At 37.3% G+C, this 25,644-nt stretch overlaps 1 protein-coding gene across 17 annotated transcripts in view; it reads left to right on the top strand.

Moving 5' to 3' along the window:
• The window catches only part of ATP11B (ATPase phospholipid transporting 11B (putative)), a 62,859-nt gene that overhangs the window by 25,454 nt on the left and 11,761 nt on the right, over positions 1-25,644 (top strand). For 5 of the 17 annotated variants that reach the window (XM_065073770.1, XM_065073769.1, XM_065073767.1 and 2 more), the window contains exons 10-29: positions 102-183; positions 1,465-1,615; positions 3,669-3,866; positions 4,138-4,296; positions 4,621-4,793; positions 5,197-5,265; positions 6,222-6,295; positions 6,382-6,485; positions 6,629-6,810; positions 7,541-7,744; positions 8,016-8,169; positions 9,542-9,644; positions 11,139-11,284; positions 12,427-12,486; positions 12,776-12,903; positions 13,671-13,809; positions 15,776-15,799; positions 17,226-17,291; positions 17,549-17,652; positions 18,295-18,460. In XM_065073770.1, coding sequence (XP_064929842.1) covers positions 102-183; positions 1,465-1,615; positions 3,669-3,866; positions 4,138-4,296; positions 4,621-4,793; positions 5,197-5,265; positions 6,222-6,295; positions 6,382-6,485; positions 6,629-6,810; positions 7,541-7,744; positions 8,016-8,169; positions 9,542-9,644; positions 11,139-11,284; positions 12,427-12,486; positions 12,776-12,903; positions 13,671-13,809; positions 15,776-15,799; positions 17,226-17,291; positions 17,549-17,652; positions 18,295-18,460 — 2,486 coding nt within the window. Of the gene's footprint in view, positions 1-101; positions 184-1,464; positions 1,616-3,668; positions 3,867-4,137; positions 4,297-4,620; positions 4,794-5,196; positions 5,266-6,221; positions 6,296-6,381; positions 6,486-6,628; positions 6,811-7,540; positions 7,745-8,015; positions 8,170-9,541; positions 9,645-11,138; positions 11,285-12,426; positions 12,487-12,775; positions 12,904-13,670; positions 13,810-15,775; positions 15,800-17,225; positions 17,292-17,548; positions 17,653-18,294; positions 18,461-20,711; positions 20,798-25,129; positions 25,253-25,644 lie in introns of all 17 variants that reach the window. The other 12 variants (XR_010474637.1, XR_010474636.1, XM_065073765.1 and 9 more) reach the window with 6 other exon arrangements.

Genomic DNA, 25,644 nt, shown 5'->3' with positions numbered 1-25,644 from the left:
CTTGATTTTATTGTCTCTCTAAAAACTAAAAATTCTGCATATTGCCTGTGTGCAGAAAATAAAATATAACTCTTTTTTCCCCTCCCCCCCTTCCTTCCCAGGTGTTGCAGTGTATACAGGTATGGAGACAAAGATGGCATTAAATTACAAGAGTAAATCTCAGAAACGGTCAGCAGTAGAAAAGTATGTTTATTTTCTAATATCCTTATCTTACTTGTAGAGTTTTAACATAGTCTTTCCTCGGTAACTTTAAAACCCTGATGATCTCATCATTGGGTTGTAGGCAAGGGAAGACAGTGTAATTGCTTTGCCTTCAGTCGGAAGCTATAAAGATAAAATCCATTTCTTGATATTTCATCCTTTATTGATTCTTCCAGTGGCGTACAAAATTGAAATAGCCAAGCTTAAAAAGGACTACAGCAGAAAAAGTTAGTTTGGGAGGTTTGTTTTTGAGATATGGAGATTATTTAATGACAGGTGAAATCCTGCTTGAACTGAACGCTCAGAGATCGTTTTCACAACAGTCCCAGCCTCTGCTGCTCTCTGCATCCTTTACTGTAAAACTGCATCATACCTTTGAAGAAGATTGATTGAAATGAGGTCTTAGTCGCTTACAAATCTTTGTCCCGAGCCATAGTATTTGATATAATGGAAAACAGCTTTGTTTCACATAATCTAAAGGATATAGCCTATCCAGATATGTTTTGCAATGAATCTTACTTTTCGTACAAGTCGCAGGCTCAGTTTTAAAACTCTTTACTTGTAGTTACGAGATAGGTGTTGCTATATTATATTATAGATTTATATGTTGAACCTCTTGAATTATGTTAAAAGGAAGAGGAGTTCTGATGTCTTGCCTGTATTCCAGTTACCAAAAATCTGAGATAGCCTCCTGGCTTTCTTTTGCAAACATGGGATTGATTATTCTTCTATAGCCAGATACAAACAGAATTGTACAGTGCACAGGAAGAAGTCAGTCATCACAGCAAGGGATGGAAAAAGACGATCTGGCTAGCGTTGCAGAATATAGAGCCGAGTTTGACTATATCCTGGTGTAGCATGGCCTGGTTTAATTAATCAGATGCACATGATAGTGCTCTTCTAACTGAAGAAGATGATGTAGCCTTGGATTTCCACTGTCGTTATTTGGACTGCCTTCACAGTCTTGCTAAATATTCAAGGAAGAAGAGAAGGATAAGTCAGGCCCCAAAATCTTGGACAACAGGTGTGGCATAAGTCAGCTGTTGGGGTATTCTTGCACCTTAATGTAGTCGTCGTATTGCAGAGTATATCTTATATGTAGGATTTCTTTTCATTCCTGTTGCTTACTTGTCACGTAGAAACTTTGTATCCATATCAAACACAGGATACATGTTAAGTTTTTGATCAATTCATGTAACCGCAGTGTGCCAACAGATCAAGTAGAATAAACTGAAGTCGCGTTTCTTCTTTGCCTCGTTGTAGGTCCATGAATTCATTTTTGATTATTTATCTAATAATCCTCCTCTTTGAAGCCATTCTGAGCACTATTTTAAAGTATGCATGGCAAGCTGAAGAAAAATGGGATGAGCCTTGGTATAATGGAAAAACAGAACATGAAAGAAACAGCAGTAAGGTAATGTAGCTCTACCCAATTGCATATCTGAGAAGCCCTCACCACTATGTACTGAATGCGATATTTATTATGTCTCTGTTCTTGGATGTAGGTGTAACTACCACGTGATCCACTTGCAAGTCAGTGTGCTGCTATGTAGCCTCACCCTGTGTAGAAATATCCCTGTTACTAGTTGGACTTTTTCTTCCTCCATGAAAAGAACAAGCTTTTTGGAAATACTGGGTTTTGTCAGGACAGATTTTTGATGTTTGATGTTCTTATTATAGTTATTATTCTTTTGTGTGTCTTTTGTCATTTCTTAAAGGAAAAGAGGATGGCTGTTCTTCTGCCCATTCCATTGCGGTGATTTCATAGTTCAGGCATTTTGGGCGTTCTGTGACGTTGAGATTGGTCAGATAATTTTGTAAGGCTGTAATTTTGCTCAAGCTCCAGCTTGCCCTCTCACTTTTCTGTAGAGACTGGAGCGGAGCTTTGAAGTGATCCTTAAGTCTGCAGTTCTGGGAAGTGTCTTTTTTTAATCATTCTGTGTGTTTTCTGCATTCTGTTTAATTTCTGATTTCTGTAGAAGTCTGCCTTCTTCCAAAGCAGTTCAGGAGCTGATTCTAAGAAGCAGAGAGGATTTTCAAAGTACAGAAGAACTGGAAATCCAGTTTCCCATGTGATGTGGTGTCAGATATTAAACACCTGCACTCCACCACACCCTCCCCATCTCCCAGATTGCTGAGAATTGAATGTGCTCACTAGGTGCCGTTTGTGCAAAACTGTCCAAATCTCAAGTCAGGGAGATCTGTTCTTCACAAGCAGAGTGATAGTTACAGTTAGTACATAGTGGTTCAGGATGGAAAAAGAAGTAATTTGAGAATGTCTTTGATTCAAGGAGAGTTAAGATTTCACTGGCATTTCAGTAGAACATTCAATTTTCTCAGAAGCTTGTAATGCAAAGTGTCTTTGTCATTTAACAAGAAAATAAGTTTATCTTAATGCTGTGCTTTATTTAAAATTATTAAATCAGTTTATCACCAAAGTTATCAAAAACTTTTTAATGTATTCTAAAATAACCTTATTGGAAAGTGTCACTGTTGAAAAGTACTAAATGAATTTAAAAGCTTTCAAATTGTTTAGTGATTTCTATTTTTAGTGCCTGCACCCACTTAAGCACTTCAACCTGTTTGAAGTATTCAGTCAAGTGAATTCTTGGCTCCCCTTTAATTTGAAGTAGTTGCTATGTAGCTTAGACCAGCCTGTGAAGCCTTTTCAGTTCTGGGTAGAACTGGGATAAGTATTCGCTCAGTCTTTCAATTTATTTACCTTTGCCTTCAGGAGCATAGAGAACCATCTGTGTTTCTGCAGTGTTGCTCTCCTATCATGTCTTTGTTTGTCTCTCTCCCTTGTTTTCTTCCACAACGTGCTTAGTATTTCTCTATCTGCTGACATCCTTCCTTGGAGAGCTTTCCATGTGCATCTGTCCCTTGTTGTGCAGGTTGTTTTTTAATAGACAGTGCTTGAAGAAACATGCTAACCTTAGCAGTTGCCACTTGTCAGTGTATCTTCTTTTATATGGACTATGGCTCTAAATCTTTATCTTTTTTGGTTTAGTTTGGAAGATCTTGTAAGGTGCAGAACTTCCTGAGTTTTTGTCAGAGACCTTATTTCTTGGTACTGACTTATTAAGTAATTATAGCAACACTCCCTAATTAGGAAGAACAGACATTATTTAGCTTTGCAAACTGTTGGCTACTTTTATACTCCCTTTGTCCAAAACGTCTCCTACATGAGTATCTGGCAGAGTTGAAAGAGATGTCCCAGTTCTTCTCATCTGTAATCTCCTTTGCTGAAGGCAATCTTTGTGCATCAGTCTGAAGGTGCGTTACTGGGGCAGCCTGGGAGCGCCTGCTTTGTCAGGTGTGTGTTGTCTTTCTCCTGTGTACAGGGGACTTGTTCTCCTCTGGCCCTATCAATTTGTCATTTTTCATGCATATTGAAATGTAACTAAGTAGCCATGTTTCACCTAATCGCTCCAGTAATCTTTATATTTTCTCTTTTTGTCTTGTAGATTCTGAGATTTATTTCAGATTTTCTTGCTTTTCTGGTACTTTACAATTTTATCATACCTATTTCACTTTATGTGACTGTTGAGATGCAGAAATTTCTTGGATCTTTTTTCATCGGCTGGGATCTTGACCTCTATCATGAAGAAACGAACCAGAGAGCACAAGTAAATACTTCAGACCTCAATGAGGAACTGGGACAGGTAAAGTAAAAAAATACATCGTTTCTTCTTTTTTACCTTCTATTTTTTACTTCTGTTCTAGTATTAAAATAAATTACTGAGGACTTTTTACTGGTTGTGCTTTGATTTCTGATTAATTTACAAATAAGGTATAAATATTTGATGGCAGAAACAAAAATTTTTACGTGGTCAAAAAAATGTGTGCAGTGAAGAGTGTGAGTTGAGTTTGTTTCATTTTCTTCTAACAAATACATGCAACTCCAAGTCTGTTTTCTGTTTTATTTTACAAAAGGTAGAGTATGTGTTTACAGACAAAACTGGTACATTAACTGAAAATGAGATGCAGTTTCGCGAGTGCTCCATTAATGGCATAAAGTACCAAGAGGTCAATGGGAAACTAACTCCAGAGGGGTTTTCTGAAGATTCTCCAGATGGAAATAGACATAGTTTGGTAAGACTTTTTTTTTTCCTTTATTAGGCATCCTACATAGAAAGTGTTTTATTTCAGACAAATATTCTTCTAGCATTAGCATAAAATAATAATAATAATAATAATAATAATAATAATAATAATAATAATAATAAATCAGAATTTCTGAATAGGTTGAAGCTATTAAGTGTTACTGAACAAATAATATTTATTGAACATGTTGAGATGTGATTATTTAACATGGAATACTTGGCAGATTTTTAAGTCAAACCATGTTTTTTATTAAAATGTTCAAAACAGGGTTAATATGTAAATGTTACAAATGAAGTTTTCTCTTTCTTATAGATGAAAGAGGAAGAACTCTTCTTGAAAGCAGTTTGTCTTTGTCATACAGTGCAGATCAATGCAGATCAAACAGATGGTGCTGATGGTCCCTGGCATGCCAATGGAATAGCAGCCCCATTGGAGTATTATGCTTCTTCACCGGATGAGAAAGCTTTAGTTGAAGCTGCAAGCCGGTGAGTTGTACTGCCAAATCTATCTGATGTGGAAATTGCCTACTAGGGGGGCAATTGATGGTAAAAGCAACCTTAAAAATTGCTCAAAAAGGCTTTACAGCCAATGGCCTGGCACTGTCAGTTTACTATGAAAACATAAAAAAATAAAATACACAAAAGCCCAGGCATATTATAAAGCGATTGTTTAAAATACGTATGGAAATCTTTGAGAAACTGTAGTCGACAGAGTATGCTCATATTAAAATACTGTTGACAGTGAGCATTCTTGGTTTTCTCTAGAAACAGGCAGCAGTAATGGGATATAAAAGTCTCTCTTTTTTCCTTGTCTTCTCTCCTCCTCCCAACAGTAAACAGGTATTTTGTCTAAAGTGATGATTAAATGTATATTTTCTTTTCCTTTTAGAGTTGGAGTGGTATTTACTGGAACTAGTGGGGACAGTATGGAAGTAAAAAGTCTCGGAAAACCAGAAAGGTATTAGTTTTTATTCCTTGTTTCTTTTGAAGGATAGGTCAGTAGTGAAGGTTAATGTAATGTTCTCTTCTTTGTCCTCTCTGTTCATAAGAAAACCTTGCACACCGTGCTCTTTTTGATGCTTTTGCCTCAATGTTTTCAAGACAACTTGCATCTTATTCCTTACCAATGGAAAGGGAGATGCGAGAATTTTGTCTGAGGTACATTATATAGGTGTATATTGTAACAGTTTGGATCTTTGCCCATTCCTCAAAGGTTGAGACTGTAGTAAAACTGAAAAACTGGATCACTTATTCAAGTCTTAAAATTTTGTGCTTTTAGCTCTAGAAGTTCCCAGAATGATTCTCATGTATGAATGACCTAATTACATATTTTAAGCTTTCTCAAAATGAGTAGAAATGCTGTTGATAACTATATATCTGTGATATGTCATAACACCTTTTATCCATATGATCTGTGTAAGGTAGTTGGCAGTACTTTAAAACTTAAATGTCTAAAATTAGTTTTCTAAACTAGTGGTAACACAACAAAAAAATAGTCCAGTTTTCGGGAAACATACATTCTTATTTGACTGTGTAGATTGGTTACAAGTGTTAGAAACAAAATGTAGTTTTCAAATTTATGCTGGAAGGTAATGATAGAAGGATAAAGGACTAGGTGAGAGCCAATTGTAATCTTCAGGTGTAAAGATGGTGTTCAGAAAACGGTTCCTGTTGGTGGAAGAACCTTTTATTCTTATAGAATATAATTAAATATATATATAAAGTGATGAAAAGCAATCAATTGCACAAACATTGGCAACAGTGGTAGCAATACTTTTAGAGTTTCTATATCAAAATGATACTTTGGGGAAAGTTCTGTGCAGTAATGGTGCATTTATAAGTAATGGTCTTTAGAAATTTGTTTCTAAAAATGTTTTCTTTCCCTTCCTTCTTTTATTAAAACACAAAATACAGGTATAAATTGCTTCATGTTTTGGAGTTTGATCCAAATCGCAGACGAATGAGCGTCATTGTAGAGAGTCCCTCAGGTAAGTGATCAGAAGTTGCACAAGCTGCAGTTGAGAACTTCTTCAATAGTATTTATTATTAATTTCTCTTCTGTTTTACTTTTTAGGGGAAAAGCTTTTATTCACAAAGGGAGCAGAATCTTCCATTCTTCCTCGTAGTAAGAGTGGAGAAATAGACAAAACAAGGATACATGTGGATGAATTTGCTTTGGTATGTGTGTATGGTTGCCCAGCTGATGGGAGGACAAATTCTGATACAAATTCTGTGACTTGAAGTGAAAAAACTGTAGGTGACACATTCTTGTTGGATCAGAATCTTGTCTATTCTGAACATAATCTTTTATTTTCTCACAGAAAGGACTAAGAACTTTGTGCGTAGCGTACAGAAGGTTCACACCTGAGGATTATCAAGAAATTGGCAAACGCCTTCATGAGGCCAGGACTGCCTTACAACAACGGGAAGAAAGATTAGCGGATGTGTTCAACTTCATAGAAAGGGATCTGGAATTACTTGGGGCTACAGGAGTAGAAGACAAGTATGCAATGGAGTTTCTGCTAACTACCCTCAAAAAATAGAGAATTTAGGATTTCTAGCTGAAATATGATGTGTGCCATGAAAAACTGTCCTGCCACGAGCAAAAGTTCTGTGCTGTTCTTGTTCAGTATGCTTACCACTCTTTGGCTTGAGGAACATTCAAAACTCGTGTTGTACCAACTGAGTTTGGCTTAATAATGATGACATACTCTGTGCTTCATCAAGAGAGATTTAATGTATGTGAAACAGAATAACGGCAGTAAATATTTAGGGTAGTTGCTCATTCCTAGGGAAAATTTCTACATATAGCTACTTTACAAAGAATTCTGCTTGCATGGTGTGTATTCTCTAAGTCAGAGGGTGGATTGTACACTGGAATGTACAGATGGAACACTTAAAAGCTTTTCATGCACCAGAGTAGATAGTAATTACTGTGGACTGTTTTAAAGCTTCTCAGATGCAGTAATGGTGCCTAATTTAGATTAAGATATGCTTATAACAAGTTTTTAATCACTTAGCAGGATTGAAGTTCAGGGTTTTTTTCATCAAGACCTTTGTTTTATTGCTGGTGACAGAATGTCATCTGCCAGGCTATGTTTCTCTGAAAATACATGTAACGTTGGAAATGCAGTTTTAAATTGTCGTGACAGCGGGGTTACAGGAGTAACACGGAGTTACAGTGTGAGCTCTTTGTTAAGTGTTTGATTATTTAAGATTTTTCTTGTTTCTAGACTGCAGGAAAAAGTCCAAGAAACTATAGAAGCACTCAGGTTGGCTGGTATCAAAGTGTGGGTACTCACTGGAGATAAGCACGAAACAGCTGTTAGTGTCAGTTTATCATGTGGACACTTCCATAGAACCATGAACATCCTTGAGCTTGTACAACACAAGTCAGACAGCACATGCGCAGAACAACTGAGGCAGCTAGCCAAGAGGTAAAATACATGAGTTGTCATTACCTCAGTGATGATCTTAGTTTGGTTTTCTTTTATTTTCAAATTTTACGACAATCTCTTTGATGTATGTGCCAAACACATGAAGTTGCCTTTTAAAAAATTATTTATTAATGCGATAACAGACTTGAAGAAGCAGTCTGTCTAACAGGCGAACTTCTTTGTTAATTGATGGGCGACTGCGTAGGTCATAACAAAATTTAAATGTTCCTGTCACACTGATAGAAAGCCAACTTTTTTTGTCCCTGAATAGAATAAAGGAAGACCATGTTATCCAGCATGGACTGGTTGTGGATGGGACCAGCCTCTCTCTTGCACTCAGGGAACATGAAAAACTGTTCATGGAAGTTTGCAAAAGCTGCTCTGCAGTGTTGTGCTGTCGCATGGCACCCCTTCAGAAAGCAAAGGTGAGAATGTAATCGGGACTGTCTTGTCTTTTTGTCATGCTTCGAGGAGGCAAGGGCTTCTGGAACTGCTTTGTTTGTTTGCCCGACCTTTTGTGTGACTTTTGCATCCTTGTTAAATTCAGTTGATCTGGAGCAGTTTCCTCAGACATTGCTACATGCACTTGTGAAAATTTGCAAGCGTGTGGAGGAGTCAAAACGCTGCCACTGTGCAAGAAAATGGGTGATCTTTAATCAGCCTCTTGAGTGTTCTGTAAGGCAGTAGCTATCCTGATCACCTGCATGCTTTTGTATTGCCTTTTCCATCACTCCTCACAACAAAAAGCCAAATTGAAAATTCATGAAGCTGTAGGGAAAAAATCTGTTCCTCTAAAGATTTAAAAAATACCCAAGTTTGAGGAGGAAGAAGAAGGGAAGGGAAGCTGAGGCTTTGTCTCCAAGGGAGGTTTGCATTAACCATCTCTGATAAGACCATTTTTCTTTCACATCTACTTAATTTTGCTCAAATACAGGTCAGATAAAATTCAAATTCATATTCAGTGATTTATTTTTTTTACTCTAGAAAACTAGGCTCTGAAGAGCTATAATATTTATTCTTTCCTTTTGAATGTTTCTCCCTTCATTTTATACTTCTCTTCCTTTTCTTTTTTTTTGACTAATATTCAATTGTGTACCTCTATTGGAGGATTTTTAAGTTTATTACACTGTTTGCTTATCTATATGCTTTTAAAGGCTTTTTGCCTGTATTTCCAGTAATACTGAACCTCTGAAAGGACACTGTTGGGCATTCTATTTTTACACCGTGTCAAAAAGAAAAAGAAAAAGACATGTTTTTACCTTAGAGCACTAGAAAATCCTGATGTGAGTTACTAGATGTGCAAAAGAGGGCAGCCTCTTTTTACTGTAGGATAAGTGACCTGTTTTGAGGTCACTCTTTCTGCTTCCAACATTTAGTCAGACTTTGAACCCAGTCTTTAGAATCACTTCGTTATAAAACTGTTCAGCTGTGTATAATGGTATAATATTAGCTTCAATAAAATGTTGACAGGAAGTTGTTTGTAACTTCCATGTGACAATATGTTGGATGTGCCCACTTCATGTACACTCTTTGAGCTGAAATAACAACAGCAAAATAAGCTCGAGGAAGGCATAATATTTAAATAAGTCTTGTGCTCCAAAGCAAGCAGCTTTTCTAAAGTATCAATGAATATGTATATGTGATATGCCAAAGACCTTTTTTACCCAAGCCTGCTTATTCATAAGCATATTGATTATATTTACAGGTAGGTAACTAAGATACTTGTGAATTAGTGGCATGGTTGGTAGGCAGACTGTCTAATCTGAGAAATTTTCTGCCCTTTTGTGTTTTTTGTAGGTAGTGCGACTGTTAAAAACATCTCCAGAGAAACCTATAACATTAGCGATCGGTGATGGTGCTAATGATGTGAGCATGATACAAGAAGCACATGTTGGCATAGGTAATTCACTTTTGTCAGAAGAGATAAAGGCAAATAGGATGCCAATTTTAGTAGGGGATTAGATAGTGAAGAGTGTTTATAAACAGATACACTAAGGTTGTTAACTCGTTAATGACAGGGTGTTATTCTGAGTCATTGTTGTAGCAGATTTTTAGTGAAATTTAAAATCTTGAGCTGTTTGCTTTCAGAAGTCTTAGGTTTATTGTGTAGTCTACCGATAGACAGAGGTCCAGCTTAGAAGTACTCAGAAGTACTCTGAAGTACAGCTTAGAAGTACATCTCAGAAGTACTCTGCTTCAGCTGTTAAAAGTGGATATCTGGAACTTCAGACTTTGTTGGCTTCTAAGTTTACACAGAAAACTTGACATTTAAAACTTTCTTTGTGCTAAACTGCCACTGTTTGCACCACGTCTGTATCACCATAGAAATGCAGTTTGTGTTTGTCTTTGAGGAGAAGGCTTTCATTGTATCTCTTGAGAGACTGTTATTGATTTGCAGCTAAGCTTGGTAGTTTTCTCTGTTTATGTTTCTCTGTTTATATAAGGCCAGGACTTTTTTTTTTCCCTGCTGTGTTATATAACTGAGGACAAAACAAAACATATACATAACTGAATTGGTACCCATCACGTGGTGTTTTGCTCTTTACTGACTTTGCTGCAATAGTAAAAGATTAAGGTTCTTACTTAAGGTAGTGGTACATCAGGATATTCAGTCTGTCACCCTGTGTGATTAAAAAGGTTTATGGAATGTTTATCATGTAAATTTCTAAGACCATGGGTATAGCCTGCTTGAAAAGGTTGCAGGCCAATAGCAGATGATGCTTTATTTTACACCTAATTGGTCAACTAACAGAATCTTACATTTTTTGCAAAAGCAAACAGCACTTTTAAGTGTCTGGTTTTCAGGAATCCTGAGCCACTTTTCTCCTGTAAAAGAGCAATTTGTGTTCTCTGTGTACGCTTATCCTAATCTTAAAAGTAGTATTTAGAAATGAATTTGTGTTCAGCTGCAACAAGCATTGTCAGCCCATCAGATTAAGTAGACTGTTACTGTAAGAGCAGTGTTTATTTGTTCTCCTGTTGAGTATAGGTCATATATTATTCCCAGCAAAAAAAAATGTCTCTGAAGTAAAACATACTAGGCAAATTGATAATTGATGATAGATTGATAATGGTTTCCTTGGTTTGGGAATTTTGGTTTTGTATGAGTGTTACTATTTCTATGTCTTCCCAGAAATCTTTTCTTAAGCATACCTTACAGAAGTAGTATTTTTAAAAATTATTTTTTCTTGAATTGAATCAGCATCAAATGTTTCCTTTCATTGTAACTGTCAGGAATAATGCCTTCTTTTGGAACTCAAAGTTACTTAAGGCTTTATAATGCTGAAGCGTGGGAAAACAGAACTGTAGCTTCAGGCACATATTGCTGGGTTTTTGAAACTTTAATTTTTATAATGTGTAACCTGTTTTCTGTTTTGTTTCCCAAATATTACAGGAATCATGGGCAAGGAAGGAAGACAAGCTGTTAGAAACAGTGACTATGCAATAGCACGGTTTAAATTCCTCTCCAAGTTGCTTTTTGTTCATGGGCATTTTTACTATATTAGAATAGCAACCCTTGTACAGTACTTTTTTTATAAGGTAAGTCTTCAAAGAGTACCAGTCCAGTTCACAGAAAAAAGTGTAACCTTTTCCCAGCAAGAAATTCATTTCAGATCTAACATTTTTTGTTTGGAACAGGTTAAATATCTCTGTTCAAACATGTTTTCTGGGCTTTTTTTTTGAAGTATATTTCACAACCAAATGCAGTAGTTTAACTGTGAAGTTGTTCAATACTTCCACCTAGAAGTAGGTTTTAAATACCACAATAAGTTTACAATAAGTATAACATTTTTGATTTGATGTGAACAAAATCCGTTCATCTTTCTTAAAAGGAACAAGGAGCACAGGAAGTAGCTGGGGGAGGGAAGGGCCAATGAAGGTGTATGGGGATAGAGCATACTCTTTGCCAGCAAGCTCACCTTACGAAAACTTAAGTCCTAGCCTTGACTTAAGAAATCCTGAGGTGAAACGCTGGAAGGGAAGGAAGCATCAGGGACCACGTTATCCCCAGTGCCTCTCGGGGAGCTGTGGGCATGGAGCAGCAGGGCGAGCTCAAACAAAATGCAAGAGGGAGGAGTGGGGAGATGGGCCTGAGAGCTCAATCCTGGGCTGGCGTGTTTAAACCTGATTATCAGTTTCGATAAGAAGCCAAAATTCGCGATGTTACTTGAAATTTATTTGAGATTCTGGCATTGACCACCAAGCCACTTTTTATCTTATATTGTTTGCTTTCATTTAAAGATAACAGCATGGTGTTAGGTTTTGCTTTCTGGTTTTGGTTCCTGTGTTGGCTGCTGCCATGCAAAAGGTTCACATGAGCAGGGAGCAGGCTTTCTTGAATGAAATGGCTAAACTATTTTGCAAAGAAACTTTTAAAAAGAAACGGAGGGGAAAATGGTGGATTTCTCCTCCTTTAATACTACTTGTACTCCCATAATGAGATGTGTTCGTCAGGCATGTATAATTAAGTTTATATTTATCATGTTCATTGTCCCAAAGGACAAACAAAATGTGCTTTCAAGCAAAGCGTATTGCTTCACTTTGCCAAGTATTAATAAAATTCTGAAATGCCTTACGTTCTCCATGAGCACTTTTGCCAACTTCTAAGAGCTTTTTGCTTTTAGGTTTGTGAGGCATGTACTGAGGATTAACTATTTCCTTAACTTGTGTTTTTTTTTCAGAATGTGTGCTTTATTACACCACAATTTTTATATCAGTTCTTCTGTTTGTTTTCACAACAAGTAAGTATTGGGTGCCTTACATCTTGGTAAATGTGTATGAAACACTCAGGGTAAATAACTAAAAAAATGGGAAAGAACTACACAGGAGCAGCACAGATTTTACACTTACAGCTTCATTTTCTGTATTTGATAGCTTGATGTTACTAGATGGTTATGTGTATACAGCTTTTTTCCTCACTAGTAAATTAACATGATTAACGATTTTTGCTGCTAATAATGTGCTAATTTTAATAAATATAAGCTACATTTTCTTTACAAGACTCAAAATATTTTTTGTTTCCATTTTCAGACGCTCTATGACAGTGTATACCTGACTTTGTACAATATTTGTTTCACTTCCTTGCCCGTCCTTGTGTACAGTCTTTTTGAACAGCATGTGCATCCGCATGTATTACAGAGTAAGCCTGTGCTCTATCGGTATGTATATTTTACATATGTTGTCCTAGTAGCATATCATTTAGAACAACAGTGGCATCTGCAGACGTCTGAACTTGCTGTTCTGCATTCCTACAGTATTTTTATCTGTAATTTATGCAATTTTTGGTAACTACCTTGATGAGGATGAACTGCAGCTACGTGGTTTTCAACCTAGAAGTTAATTAATATGAATATTTTAAGAGGAGGTGAAAACTGCTCAGACACACAAATGAAAACCTAGGACACTGTGTGGTGAGGGGAATCACCACCAAAAAATGCTTTACTAAGGGGGAAGTGAGTTCCTGTAGAATTAGGTGTCCTCCCAGTGGTAACATGTTGCATTGCATACTGCTTTTTGGAGAAAAAAGTATGTATTTTTGTAAAAAAGACATGTCTCTTAGATGTTTCTCTTTTCCTAAAGGTCTTTTAAGCAGGACAAAGGGCAAGTATTAGGAGATCTGTTTTTTTCTTCCTCTTGCAATTACACCTCGAGGGAGAAGAGTTCTAGTTTGTGCTATTCTGAATTTGACCCACCCGAAACCCTTGCCATTGGTGATCTCTGCATAAAGCAGAGGCAAATCGTGAGAGCTCAGAGCTCTTTTTTTGCCCATAACTTACATATTTTTTTTCAGATGTCAGCATTTGTTAAATGTATCTTGGTGCAGTTGAAAGTTACATTTATTCAAAGCAGTAGCAGTCATGCAATGTCAATAGCTGATAGGTTATATAAAGGCAATCTAAGTCCCAAATCTGTTTTATTTTTGCAGAGACATCAGTAAAAATGCCCATCTGGGGTTTAAACCATTTCTTTACTGGACCGTCTTGGGCTTCTTTCATGCATTTGTTTTCTTTTATGGCTCCTATCTTCTAATGGGAGAAGACACTTCTCTGCTGGGAAATGGCCAGGTACAATATCATAAGAATTATTCTGCCACTATATTTTAGGTGATATTTCTTTCTTCTTTTTAAATCCTCTTGTGTCAGAAAAATCTAAGATTTTCTTATTTTTATGAACAATATAATTACCAAAGAGAGCACACACAAATATTGGCAAATCATCAGGAGTAGCATTTCTTAGTATGCAAACTGTAAGATATGTTGTCAGAAAGCATATGTCCGTGAAGAACATATCTTTCAAGATAATAAGTGTATTATGATTGTCTTAAACTCTGTATGCTGTTTTTGTCAGAATCATATGTCGTAACTTCAGTAAAAGAGAATCTATGTTGACTCATTCAAAACTCATTTGGAATTGGACTTAATTACAGTGTCAAACGATGGCTTCTCTTTAGTACCTGTTATAAAATTAGGCTTGAATCTGAACGTTGCCAAAAATCTTAAAAGTTTCTCCTGGAAATCTATTATTTTAATTACTCTGAATTTTTAAAAATTAAGTGCGGCAAGCTGCTTTTAAAGTTATACTTTTTATTCAGTAAATGTTTTTAAGACAATAACTTAATGAAATAAACACTAGTTTGACACTTTCTGTTTTAAAGATGTTATAGTTAACAGGAATAATAATGTAGAAAAGGCTCTAAAGCTTAGATAAAACCATTGCAAGTCTGCGTCCTCATTTTCCCCAGTTCTGAGTTAGTTAACCCAGTTTAGATACTGATTTTTTTCCTTTCATAAAACTGTTATGGCTAGTGATGCATAAATAGGTTTACTTCTCCCACTAAGCCATTCTTACTACTGACATGAAGCGCTCACTGATTCTCCTGTGGTGCTTGGTAGGGTTGCAAGTTCTGGCCCAACGTACAAAATTAGCATCAAGCTGTATTCACAGTGGCCACCTGATGATAAGGAGTGGGCATGAGCTCGGGAAGTTTAGCCAAAAAAAGGGTTTCCATAGAGCAATGTATAGAGAATGGTTGGAGTTGTCTTGAGTGACCCAAATTGGAGAGTGTGTGGTTGGCATCCCGGCAGAGAAAGGAGCAATGAAGGTGGAGCTGGGGGACCTGTTTCATCATGAGAAGTTTGATAAGAATGTTAAAATAGCTTTAGACTCAAATGTCTCTTAGCACTGAGGTATGAGTTTGTCCTCTCTGACCCTTTGTTACGAGCTGTGTGACTTTGAAGTTCTTGTGAACTGGTGAAGGACCTTTAGTAGTCTTCTGATGCAGGAATTTTACATGATGAATCCGTGCCTTTCTGTGCATCTGTCTCAGTTGTCAAAGTGCCTCACTTCAAAATTGCTTAGTAAACATCCACAGGGCAGGAACAGAATTTTTTCATTGTATTTAATAACAAATATTTAGTCTGGGGAACAGACTGATTTCTCTAAGTCTAGACCAGTGTGTTAATGTAGACTTTATGGAGAAGGTTCTCTTAATGGTTTCTTCTATCAACTAACCTGAAGACTTTTAAAATATATTTAGTAAGTGAGCATTCTAGAAATAAATCTTTCGGATGCCCTTTGGCTTCTCATGTTTTCTCTGATGTGACTTTAAAAAGCCTTAGATGTTATTTGGAGTTGTTCTCTACCTCTCTGTGTTTGATAAAAGATGGTTATTGGGACTGGTAGAACTGTGTGTTGCAGTAAAACATCTGTGGTGCATAAATTATGTTGCAAATGTAATGTGTCCCTGAAAAAGCCGAAGTTAAGAGCAAGAGAAACTCGTGTACTGCTGAGCTGCTTTCTTGCAAGAAGTCCTCAGGAGGTGATCGCTGTGCGCACGTGTGCAGTACAGGGTAGTGCTGGTGCCAGGCCTCACCTTTTCATTCCAGGTTCTCAGTTTGGAGCAAAGCAGAAGAGATTGTAAATAATTTGTTAATGCTGGTGGCTTGTTAGGCTTACCTTGACACATTGTGCAACAACTTGATCTTCTAGTTCTTTTTTCTCCCCCCTTTTCCATGCTGTGCATGTCGTCAGATATTGAAACCTAACAGGCAAATGGTAAGAGCTTAGAAAAGGAGGAGATACAAAGTATTGTATCTGTTACTTCACAGGATTAAAGGATGCAGCATCCACGGTGTAAATGTGTTCAAAAATAAAATGGTGGCAAGAACCTGTTCACATTTTGCATTGTAGCTCTGTGACCATTGAGAGCAGTGTTAGCAAAGACACTTTCTTTCACAGGTCACTCAGGAGCAGGAGTCCAATTTTCCTTTAAGATGATCATTGCAGCAGTTACCAGCAAGCATGTTGCTTGTTAAATGTTATTGTCGCTGTGAAAAGTAAATAGAAGGCTTCAGAAGACGTGTTATAACAAAGATCTTTAAAATTATCAGTAAATCCAGACTCATGGCTGCCTCAGTTCTGTACCTTGTAGAAAGGTGATAAAAGCAGTTATGAGATCTATCATTGGGCTGTAGGGATTTTTTTTTGTCAGAGCTCTGTAACAAGAACTACAACTGTGCGAATCCCAGTTCCGTGCCGCTGTGCTGTACTAACAAATCAGCTCTGGGGTGACTGTGGTTGCCTGTCTGCATGTGGTACCTTCCTCCTTGCTTGCTTAGTTTGATAACAGTAAATACAGAGTTGAGGGTTTGGTCATTGTGCAGTGTGTCAGTGGCAACAATAGCTCCAAAACAGCAATGTCTCTGGATTCAGCACCCAGACTGCTCACAAGAGCAGAGCAGTTGGACCTGGTGTAGAATGGCAGTGTGTCTGAGTAGCATGTGTGTAGATAGGTTACAAACTCAGCATCCCTGCTTCGTTGTCAGAGCTGAGATTTTATTGTTGTAGAACTTGTTCAGAGTTTTGATAGTTGAATATACATGGTCAAGATAACACAAAAGTGACAGATAACAGCTTAATTTTGTGTTTATCAGCCTTGAAACAAAGTGTCTTTTCCTTAGAATTTTCTTTGAAAAATACAATGGCACCATTATTTTTGAATTGTAGAATTGTGCTTGGGGTAAAAAGTGAACTTTCAAGTGATGCTGCATGTTGAAAATGATCTGGAGATGTTTAAACTCAAAGTGTTTTGCACTTATGTTAAAAGTGAATACCTTCCACACAGTATTTACTTTCTACTGGATGCTTATACTTAATTGATAACATTGATATCTTCATTTTCCTATCATTTCATGTTACTGTTGTGGACTTTCTTCGTACTCCATGTAGCCTTCGTGGTGACTTGGTTTAAACCAAGAAGAAAGATGACTTGTGGGTTGTTAATTTTGCTCTTAGCATAAGCTGTATTTTTTTCTGGTAGCTTGTGTTGTATCTCCTTCTTTTTGGCAATGATTAGTTGTCACAATCTTATGTCCGCAGACTTGTTTCATTAGTGTAGCTGACTTGAGAAGAATCTAGCTGACCACGAATGCTCTTAACTGATTTATTTCCTTCCATGATTTTTGCCTTGCTGTTTTCTTAGATGTTTGGAAACTGGACATTTGGTACTTTGGTCTTCACGGTCATGGTTATAACTGTTACAATGAAGGTATGATATTGTACTTATTACTCCCTGTGTATAGATATGTAACAGAAAAACAATTTTAATTGATTCTTGAGGATTCCAGATAGGTGATTTTTATGTTTGATGTCGGTGATGGTGAAAATTGTTTTTTGTAGTTTTTGTGTGTTACAACAATATTTAATGTTTGAGTGCGAAGTTAATAAGTACGTTCAGACCAGTATTGATCATTTTGTGTGAAGTGGGGGGGGGAAGAAAGTTAATTGAATTTATCTTTGTTTTAGATGGCACTAGAAACGCACTTCTGGACATGGATAAACCATTTTGTTACTTGGGGATCCATTGTATTTTATTTCATATTCTCCTTGTTTTATGGGGGAATTATCTGGTGAGTGATTCTTTTTTTTTCCTCTCCATAGCACATAGGATAGATGAAACTGTGAAAAAACACTGGAATATTATGTTCTACCGTCTTGCTCTGAATTTTGTGATAGGTGTCGGAAAATAGATTTCAAACCTATAGTGGCCATTGACTTTTGGTGGTCCTTTTAGAAACTTGAGCAATGCTCTAAGCTGTCCTGTGCTCAGGGACAGCCATTACTTGTCTCTGACAGCTTGTGACTACAAAGGCATTGTTGTTTTATAAAGTAGAAAGATTGCCTAAGATGTTATGTAATAGGTAAATGTTTGCAACAGGAGTGGAGACACTGGAGTTTGGACCAGTAAGGCGAAATAATTTTGCTTGCATTTTGGGGTCCTGGAGGGATAGGGTGGTGATAGAATTCCAGCAACACTATGTAAAGCTGAACCAGAATGTTCCCCTCTGAAGTTCAGTGCCCTCCCTCCCCAGTTTCTTTGCGGGTCAGGTCCAACAGTTTGCTGGACGTCTTCACGGGCACCATGGGGTTGTAACGCTGCATCCTGAGAGACTTATGCTTGATGTAAAATAAGATACACGTGAACCTGCCTGTGCTGTGCTTTTGTTTCTATAAGTTACTTTTAGTAACTGCCGCTTCTTTTAACTTTTCAGGCCATTTTTGCATACCCAGGACATGTACTTTGTATTTGTTCAACTGTTGTCAAGTGGTTCTGCTTGGTTTGCCATAATCCTCATAGTAGTTGCTTGTTTGTTTATTGATGTTGTGAAGAAAGTGCTGTACAGACATCTACAACCAACGAGTACTGAAAAAGCTCAGGTAATGTTATATTTTTGTATCCAACTTGATCAATAGTTAAAAGAACACGTTTGTTAAAATCTGTCTTGTAAACTAGTTACTTTCCTGTGCTGTTTAATTATCCTCTTACATTACTGTCATGTTTAATGCACAAAAGTGTTCTCATTTCAAAAGAGAGATAATTGTTAATTTAAAATTAGAAAAATGAGGACGCCATTTTACAAAGAAATAACATTTATGTTTAAGTAATTGACAATAACAATGGGAGAATTATTTATAAAGGGGTCACTCAGTCTTTTGCATCTCAGCTTGCAACTGCATGAGAGGATCATACTACACATTTTTGTACTGCTTTTTGTCCAGGTTCTAGAAACTCTCTTTTCAGCTGTCATTGGCACTGAATAGTTCTTAAAATGTGATGAAAGCAAACATTTTTTAAATTGCTTTAGTAGGATTTGTTTTAATTAGTGTTTCTTAAATCTTGATCATATCACATGCCATGTATTTGATTATGTAATGAAAGGTAATGAGCCATGTGGCATTTTCACAAATTCATAGAAGAGGTCTGAAGATACGCTGTGATAATAGAATCCCCCTTTTGCCTGACACAGGTTATAAAAACTCATTGAAATCATTCTGTTGAAATTAGGCTGTCTTCTAGGTAAATATCTCATCTATGATTGAGTTTTTCCTTCTGTTTAGTGACAGTTATGGAGAAGTCATCCTGACCCACTCTTGCAATATTTACTGTCTCTGGTTTAAGTTTTCAGCATTTTATCTTATACTTCTTTTACTAAACTGAAAAGCCTTCTATTAATGGGGTTTTTTATTCACAGTTAGGTTTGTGATCAAGTGAATTTTCTCACTGATGAGTAGATTGGACTTGCATCTTTTGTCAAAAAAGTTATTTTCCAGTCTTTTAATCATTCTTGTGTTTCTCCTGTAATCTTCTCCACTCCTCAACCTCATCTGAATTTTGAATTTCACCAGTGGGCAGAATATTCCACCACAGAATATATCAGTGCTAAGTATGGAAATAATGATTCCCCCAGCTGTATTCAGTTCACAGAATAATAGACACCAGTAGTCTGTTATCTTCTGCACCTTTTTCTCATCTGCAAGTGATTCTGTTGGTTTCTTCCAGGGCATTGATGAGAGGTCAAATAGCATAGGGCCAAAAAAACAAAAGCAAAAGTGAATGAAGAATCCAGTTGACAAAGACATCCCATATGCAGTTACGTTCTGCAACCTGCTAGCAATTTTTAGTCTGTTATTTAAGTTGTTTCTGTCTGCCATCGCTTACATTCTAAAACATTCCCTGGAACAGTGAGCGGAACACAGGTTTCTCATCCCAAAATGCTTGCCCCTGTTGTTTTAATTTTTCAGAAACTAAGAGCATGCCAGTTGCGCAAGCTGCCTGATATAGTGTTCTCAATTCACCATATCTGCAGCCATCTGCCTTACTCTGCTTAGTATATAAGGAACTTCATTTTATATCTGTTTGGTTTGGGTTTTAGTATAAGGTCATAGCATCAACAGTCAGTCTGTCTCGGATCAGTTAGGTGTTACATGTAACTGGTATGAGAGAGAAGCACTTGAGAAATAGTGCTAAAGATAAGCTTCTAAATGTAAATACTGTTCTGTTACAACAACTTAAAAAACCATGTCTGTTCCATTTTGGGAAGTCAGTATATTAAAAATTTGACAGGCAAGCATGAGTTGACTTTTATAGAGGGCTGAATTTGGTTAACTTTACCTTCCTTAATGCACTTAGGGTACACATATGTCATTTTGGGTTTTTTTTCTGTGTTCCAAGGTTTTTTTGCTGGCCTTAAAAAAAATCTTATTATGTTTGACTTAGGTCTATTGCCCTGAAGTGGCTTCTGGGTAATTTCTGACTATTAAGTCTGTTACAGAATCATATAGGAGGAAACGGACAGTAAGGTAAATCAGAAGCAAAATGTAAATCTTTGGGTGAATATAAATCACAGCACTGTTGAGGGGAGAAGGTAATACTGAATAAAGGTGTCTGGTAAAGCAGAGATGTAAAAGTGTATAGGCCTTTTTTCTCAGTGTGTCAGCTAAGGTACACGTAAGGGTGGTCCTACCAAACACAAACGGACTGAGCTGTTCTGAAGGTACCAGGCGTGTGTTCTGTATATGATGTGTATTCCACTGAAATAACAATGTCTTGTCCTGTGTCTTTCTCTTAGAAAATTACTGCTGCTATTTACTGACATGTATGTTCCATCCCTTCTCTGTCCAATTGTAGATGTACTCCAACAGAGTTGCTTTAAGTGACGAGTTCATCGCACTGCAGCCATTGTCCAGGGCAAGGAATCAGCTGAGCAAAATTAGGTAGAGTAGGAGGGACAGTTCCTCATCAACTCTTATGCATGCTGAAGGTGAACTAACCAGTGCCGAGAGAGATGGGAAGAGGCATGAACGTTAGTGGGTTGAGAGGGCAATACCTGTAGTGCAGATACATTCGGTTTGGTTATTGGCTTTGCTCTGTGTTTTTGAGCCAAATGCTTCTCCTAAGTAGCATGTGTTGGACGTGCTTTTTTTTTCAGGAAAAAACATCCCTAGCATGATGCTCAACTTTCAGAATACAGATCTAGCTCTTTTTTGCATCCATTTTAAAATAATTACAGTTTCTAGCATGGTTATAATGCTTTTCATTTCTCTGTGATCAAAATTAACAGTGCTTTTTGCATGTTGGATAATTTCAGCTTCATAAGGCCATGTCAGGAAGGTCCATGGATTTCAGGCAGCAATTTCTTGCAAGTTGTTTGCCAATTTTAATTTGCTTTCACTTGTGTTAAAAGAGCAGAAAATGTTTTAAGTTTGGGTGTGTACCTATACTTGCGTGGCTAAGGCTTTTTGTGTTTGTTTTGTGCATCTATAAAGTGAGTGTTGTTTGTTTTCAATGTGTATAGATACACATAGTCCTAAACACATTTGGCTACAAAGTCCTGGAAAATTATTGAAAAAAAGATCAAAGCGTACATGTGTCTGCGTAGGTGAACTGTTACGATTCTGAAACACTTGAAATGCACCAAGTTCAGTACATGAAATGCTGTAAAATGCTGATTCTCTTTTGTAAAGCTAAAACATTCATAAGCACCAATAATGCCTCAACTTGTTTGATGGTTTAGCCCACCTTTATCTACTTCTGTATTATATAACAAGAATTTATGTGAAGAACTGATTCCTTTTAAATATTTTTAAGATGACCATGTTGCTTAAAAATGTGCAAATAGGTGTGAGGAGAACCAACCAACCAAGATGTTTGGGACTTTATTGCTGTTTAACTGAGGGAAAGGGGGAGACAGGAGGCTGACGTGATAAATTGTGAGCAGAGAGTTTTTAGTGGTTAATTCAAACAGGTCTTTTAAAGGGGGGCAGTAGGGAAGAAAAGCTTTGTATTTCCTCTGAGAGTGTGCTACACCTTTGCAAGGCAAAACTTGGAAGGGCTGTTGTGTTGAGCTGTTAGTTGTCTCACTGTGAAACATAGCAGCTTGTATTTCCAAACACCCCTCAGAGGTAGTGGTGGAGTGGTTTTGTTTTAAATTCAGCACTGAACTAGCTTTTAAACAGGCAAAGTGCTTTATACCTCTTGAATTTCAGTAAACTTACCAACACATTGGGGAGATTTCGCTGCAAAAGCTTTTACAAGGTAGCTTTTGAAATTCTTGGTTTATCAGTCTCATGTAACTAAGTTACCTTTTTAAAACTTTGGATAAATGTATTTCCACTAAACCTCTGTTTTCTCACTGAATTATTAAAGTGAATTACATGGTGCGTCTTATCTACACCAAAGGTTTTGTAACAAAAGATTCTCTTAAACTTTCCAAAACTAAACATGCTTTAAGAATTATGTCACTGTAAAAGAAAAATAAAGCTGCCTAGGAATGCAGCACCGTAGTTACCAAAATGCTAAAAGCAGGAGGACGCTTGCTAACTCGAGGGCACTTTCTTCATATTACACTTAGGGAAGGGGTTGAAAAACATGTTAAATCTGTTTTGTCCATGAGGAACAAATGTTTATGCAAACCCAATTCTCTTGTATGTCAGAATTTTTACACTTGAGTGTCTAATAGCAAGGTGCCTGAAGTGCAAGCACTGAGTGCCTTGTACCATGCAGGTGAAGCTGTAAAGCGCAACAAGAAAGAAGCATTTGGGTTTCTCTAGTTCTTTATTTGTAGTCTTTGGACAAAGTTTTGAAGCTATCCTGTGGATCCTTCCCTAAAACAGTAAAAAGGAAAATCATTTAATAGATGGAAGCTACTTACTTTGCTATACTAAACAAAAACTAATTTGGAGGTAAGACCATGGGTTTGTTTAGTTTCTGTAGTGTCCAGGGCAGCTGTTTTCCAAAAGCAGCAGAGCAGAGAAAGAAGAGAAAACTGTAGGAACATGGAACAAAACAGCTGCTTGGTGAAAGTAGCTGTAAGCAGCTAATTCTGCCACACCTCGTTTGTATGCGCCCACCCAGTAATTGCGTCCTGTGTGACTGCAGAATGTGTGTAGATTGGGGAACAGACCTGGGCAGTTTTTTGTTGTTCATTAGATTTGTATTAAAAACCTCAAAATCAGTGTAGCACCAGGTTAAACTGACTTATGCCTTGTTCTGCAAATGTGCTTACTGTACTAGTGCTGTACAAAAGCAGAATACCTTTTTGAATGCAAATTGAAAGACAAATATGATGCTGTAATCAATTTTTATGTCTACAGGCTTTACAGTGTGCAGAAAATGTTCAAGTTTATATTAAGTACATTTGTGATACACAGTTAAGGGCTTTGAGACGCGTCTTTTAAGTGTCCATGTGATTCCTGTAAGTCAGAGGTGCAGTCTTATGTGTGCCTGTCCCACTCGTGCCTCTGAACCTCACTGTGACTTTTGTAACTTGGGATGAAGATGAAATCATGTGGCACAGGTCAGGTCTGGGCTTTGTGCTTAACTGGAGACTGACTTGAGTACTTCTTCTTTCCTCTGTCTCTCCTGCGCTTGAAACACGTGAATTATATATCTTAGGGTACTAACTGGGCCCCGTTGCATCTCATTTCAGTTTTTTCTTTGTAAACAAAGCTTTGTGTGTATATGTACGTATACGTGTCTCTGCTTCATAAGAACTGTTGGAAATCTTGAGCCGCATGTCAGAAGTGTTGCTCGAACAGATGTTTTAATTCTACTTACAGATGGGATTAACTATGTTTATAGAGTTTTTACCTTTGGACAGTGTGTTATGACTGTATGCGATACTAGGGAAATGTAGAACACAAAGAGGTTTGTATTTCCAGGGAACACTATCAGTGCGTAACGTTGTGTCTGGGACTCTCAAGCTGTAGCGTTTGCGTTAGCACAGCCCAGACCCTGTTCTTTCCCGTTTACAGGCCCGTGAGGCTGTTGCTGCCTTGTTTTCCCTTCAGATCTGCATTCTGGCTCCGTACTCCTGGCCCTGGCTTTATGGCCTTTGTTATTTGTCTGTATTTTTTCCTCTGGTTACTGTTTCATAGGATTCCCTTCCAAATAGCTTTCGTATCTGATCCAGCCCAGCTGTGTAGAAGTCGAGGACAGGTTTCTGTTCCTTTCACAGGATATGTCTTCTGTAAGGAACGTATCGTTTCCAAGAAGACTATTCAAGTGCAAACATGCATTCACACTAGTGAAGTATACGGGAACATCTTAATATGCCAAACTTTGAACAAGGGTAATCTCTGCCTCTACAAGTTTGGATATTGTGTTAGCATAGCGTGGTTCTGATCTGTTAGCTAATGCACGGAATAAATAAGGGACTAAATGAGAGAAGAACAGACTATTTTGTGTTTATCTTCAGTCAAAAAAACACACATATCTACTTATCCGATGATGCTTTTGCGTAATGACTTTGAGATAGCAAAATAGGTCGGCATTTGTAGGTTTACTTGATTCAAAGAGATGAAGAGTAGAAGAACTAGAAACGTGTTGAAAACACAAGTGCCAGTGAGGTTGTTAGATGTCACCATTCTTATATTTTCTTTTAAATGCTTCAGTCTAATTGTTTGAGATTTTGGTATACAGTGTTTGGAGGGTTAAGGAAAGTGGGCTTTACTGCAGGGACCAAGTTTTAAATTAACTGGGGAGTAGTAATGGCCATCTCATATATTTTCTGAAACATCCGTGTGGCATCAGACGTGTTGGCAGCTAGGGCCTGGGATCAGGAAAACAGGCTGCAGTGCTTTTGCCTTCATGTACAGGATTAAATATGTTTCCTGTTCAACAAAGTCCTAACTGCATATTTCAGTGTGATTTAAATGTTTAGTTGAAATGTCTTGTCTTCTGGCATGTAGAATATCCTGTAATAAACAAACTGAAATGGTCCATTCTATTAGAAGGGGCAAACCAACTAAAACTCTGAAATTTTAAATCAAAATCTGAAAACTTTGAATTATATTTCGAATTTGTTGACTTTTCCCCTTTTGTAGTGTATGGTGTTTGGCCTTTTTGCGCACCTCTAATACTTGTGCACTGATAGACTGTGTTTGATCCACCCATTAACTTGAAAACAATGCCTCTTTACCTTGTAAATGTGCCTTGTTCTCTCAAGAACAGATCCGTAAAATGAAAGTTCTTGTAAAACAGGTAACTGTTTTAAAGCAATGCAAGCATGGCGCTCTGTAAGATTTGTTGCTTTTCTGTCCTTCTAGATGGAAGAAGATCAGGGTTCAGTCAGCTCAGCATGTGACTTTGCTGAAAGCAGGCACAGAGGGGAGGACAATAGGCAACTGCTAGATCCATCTAGCCTGCCCGACAGTTCTTGCGTTCACTAGGTAGTACTCCCGCTCTACCCTAACCTGTGTGTACATATGTTTTTTTATATATCATACATAGACGGTCATGGAGCCATCTCCAAAATACCCATATTTTTGGTATCTACAAGTAAATTTGCATCATAGTATGTGCGTTTGATTTTTTTTTTTTGCTTTGTCAAGCTGAACCATTCTTTAGTTCTGCACTTCAGTTGCTTTTTGATTTATTACATGAAATGGGCCATTATCATATAAAGTATAATATTTCTTGTGATCCTGGATCTTGCCTTATGAAAATACCTGATTTGCAGCCTAAATATGAATAATATCAGATATTTCTCTATACTTATTAATTTTTTTAGAGCATTGTCTCTCCTGTCTTTTGTTTCCTGAGGGGCATTTTCAGGTCTCTA

This window comes from Columba livia, chromosome 9 (assembly GCF_036013475.1).
Source record: "Columba livia isolate bColLiv1 breed racing homer chromosome 9, bColLiv1.pat.W.v2, whole genome shotgun sequence".
In the NCBI taxonomy this organism is placed as follows: domain Eukaryota; kingdom Metazoa; phylum Chordata; class Aves; order Columbiformes; family Columbidae; genus Columba; species Columba livia.
This window is presented reverse-complemented; position numbering and strand designations above follow the sequence as displayed.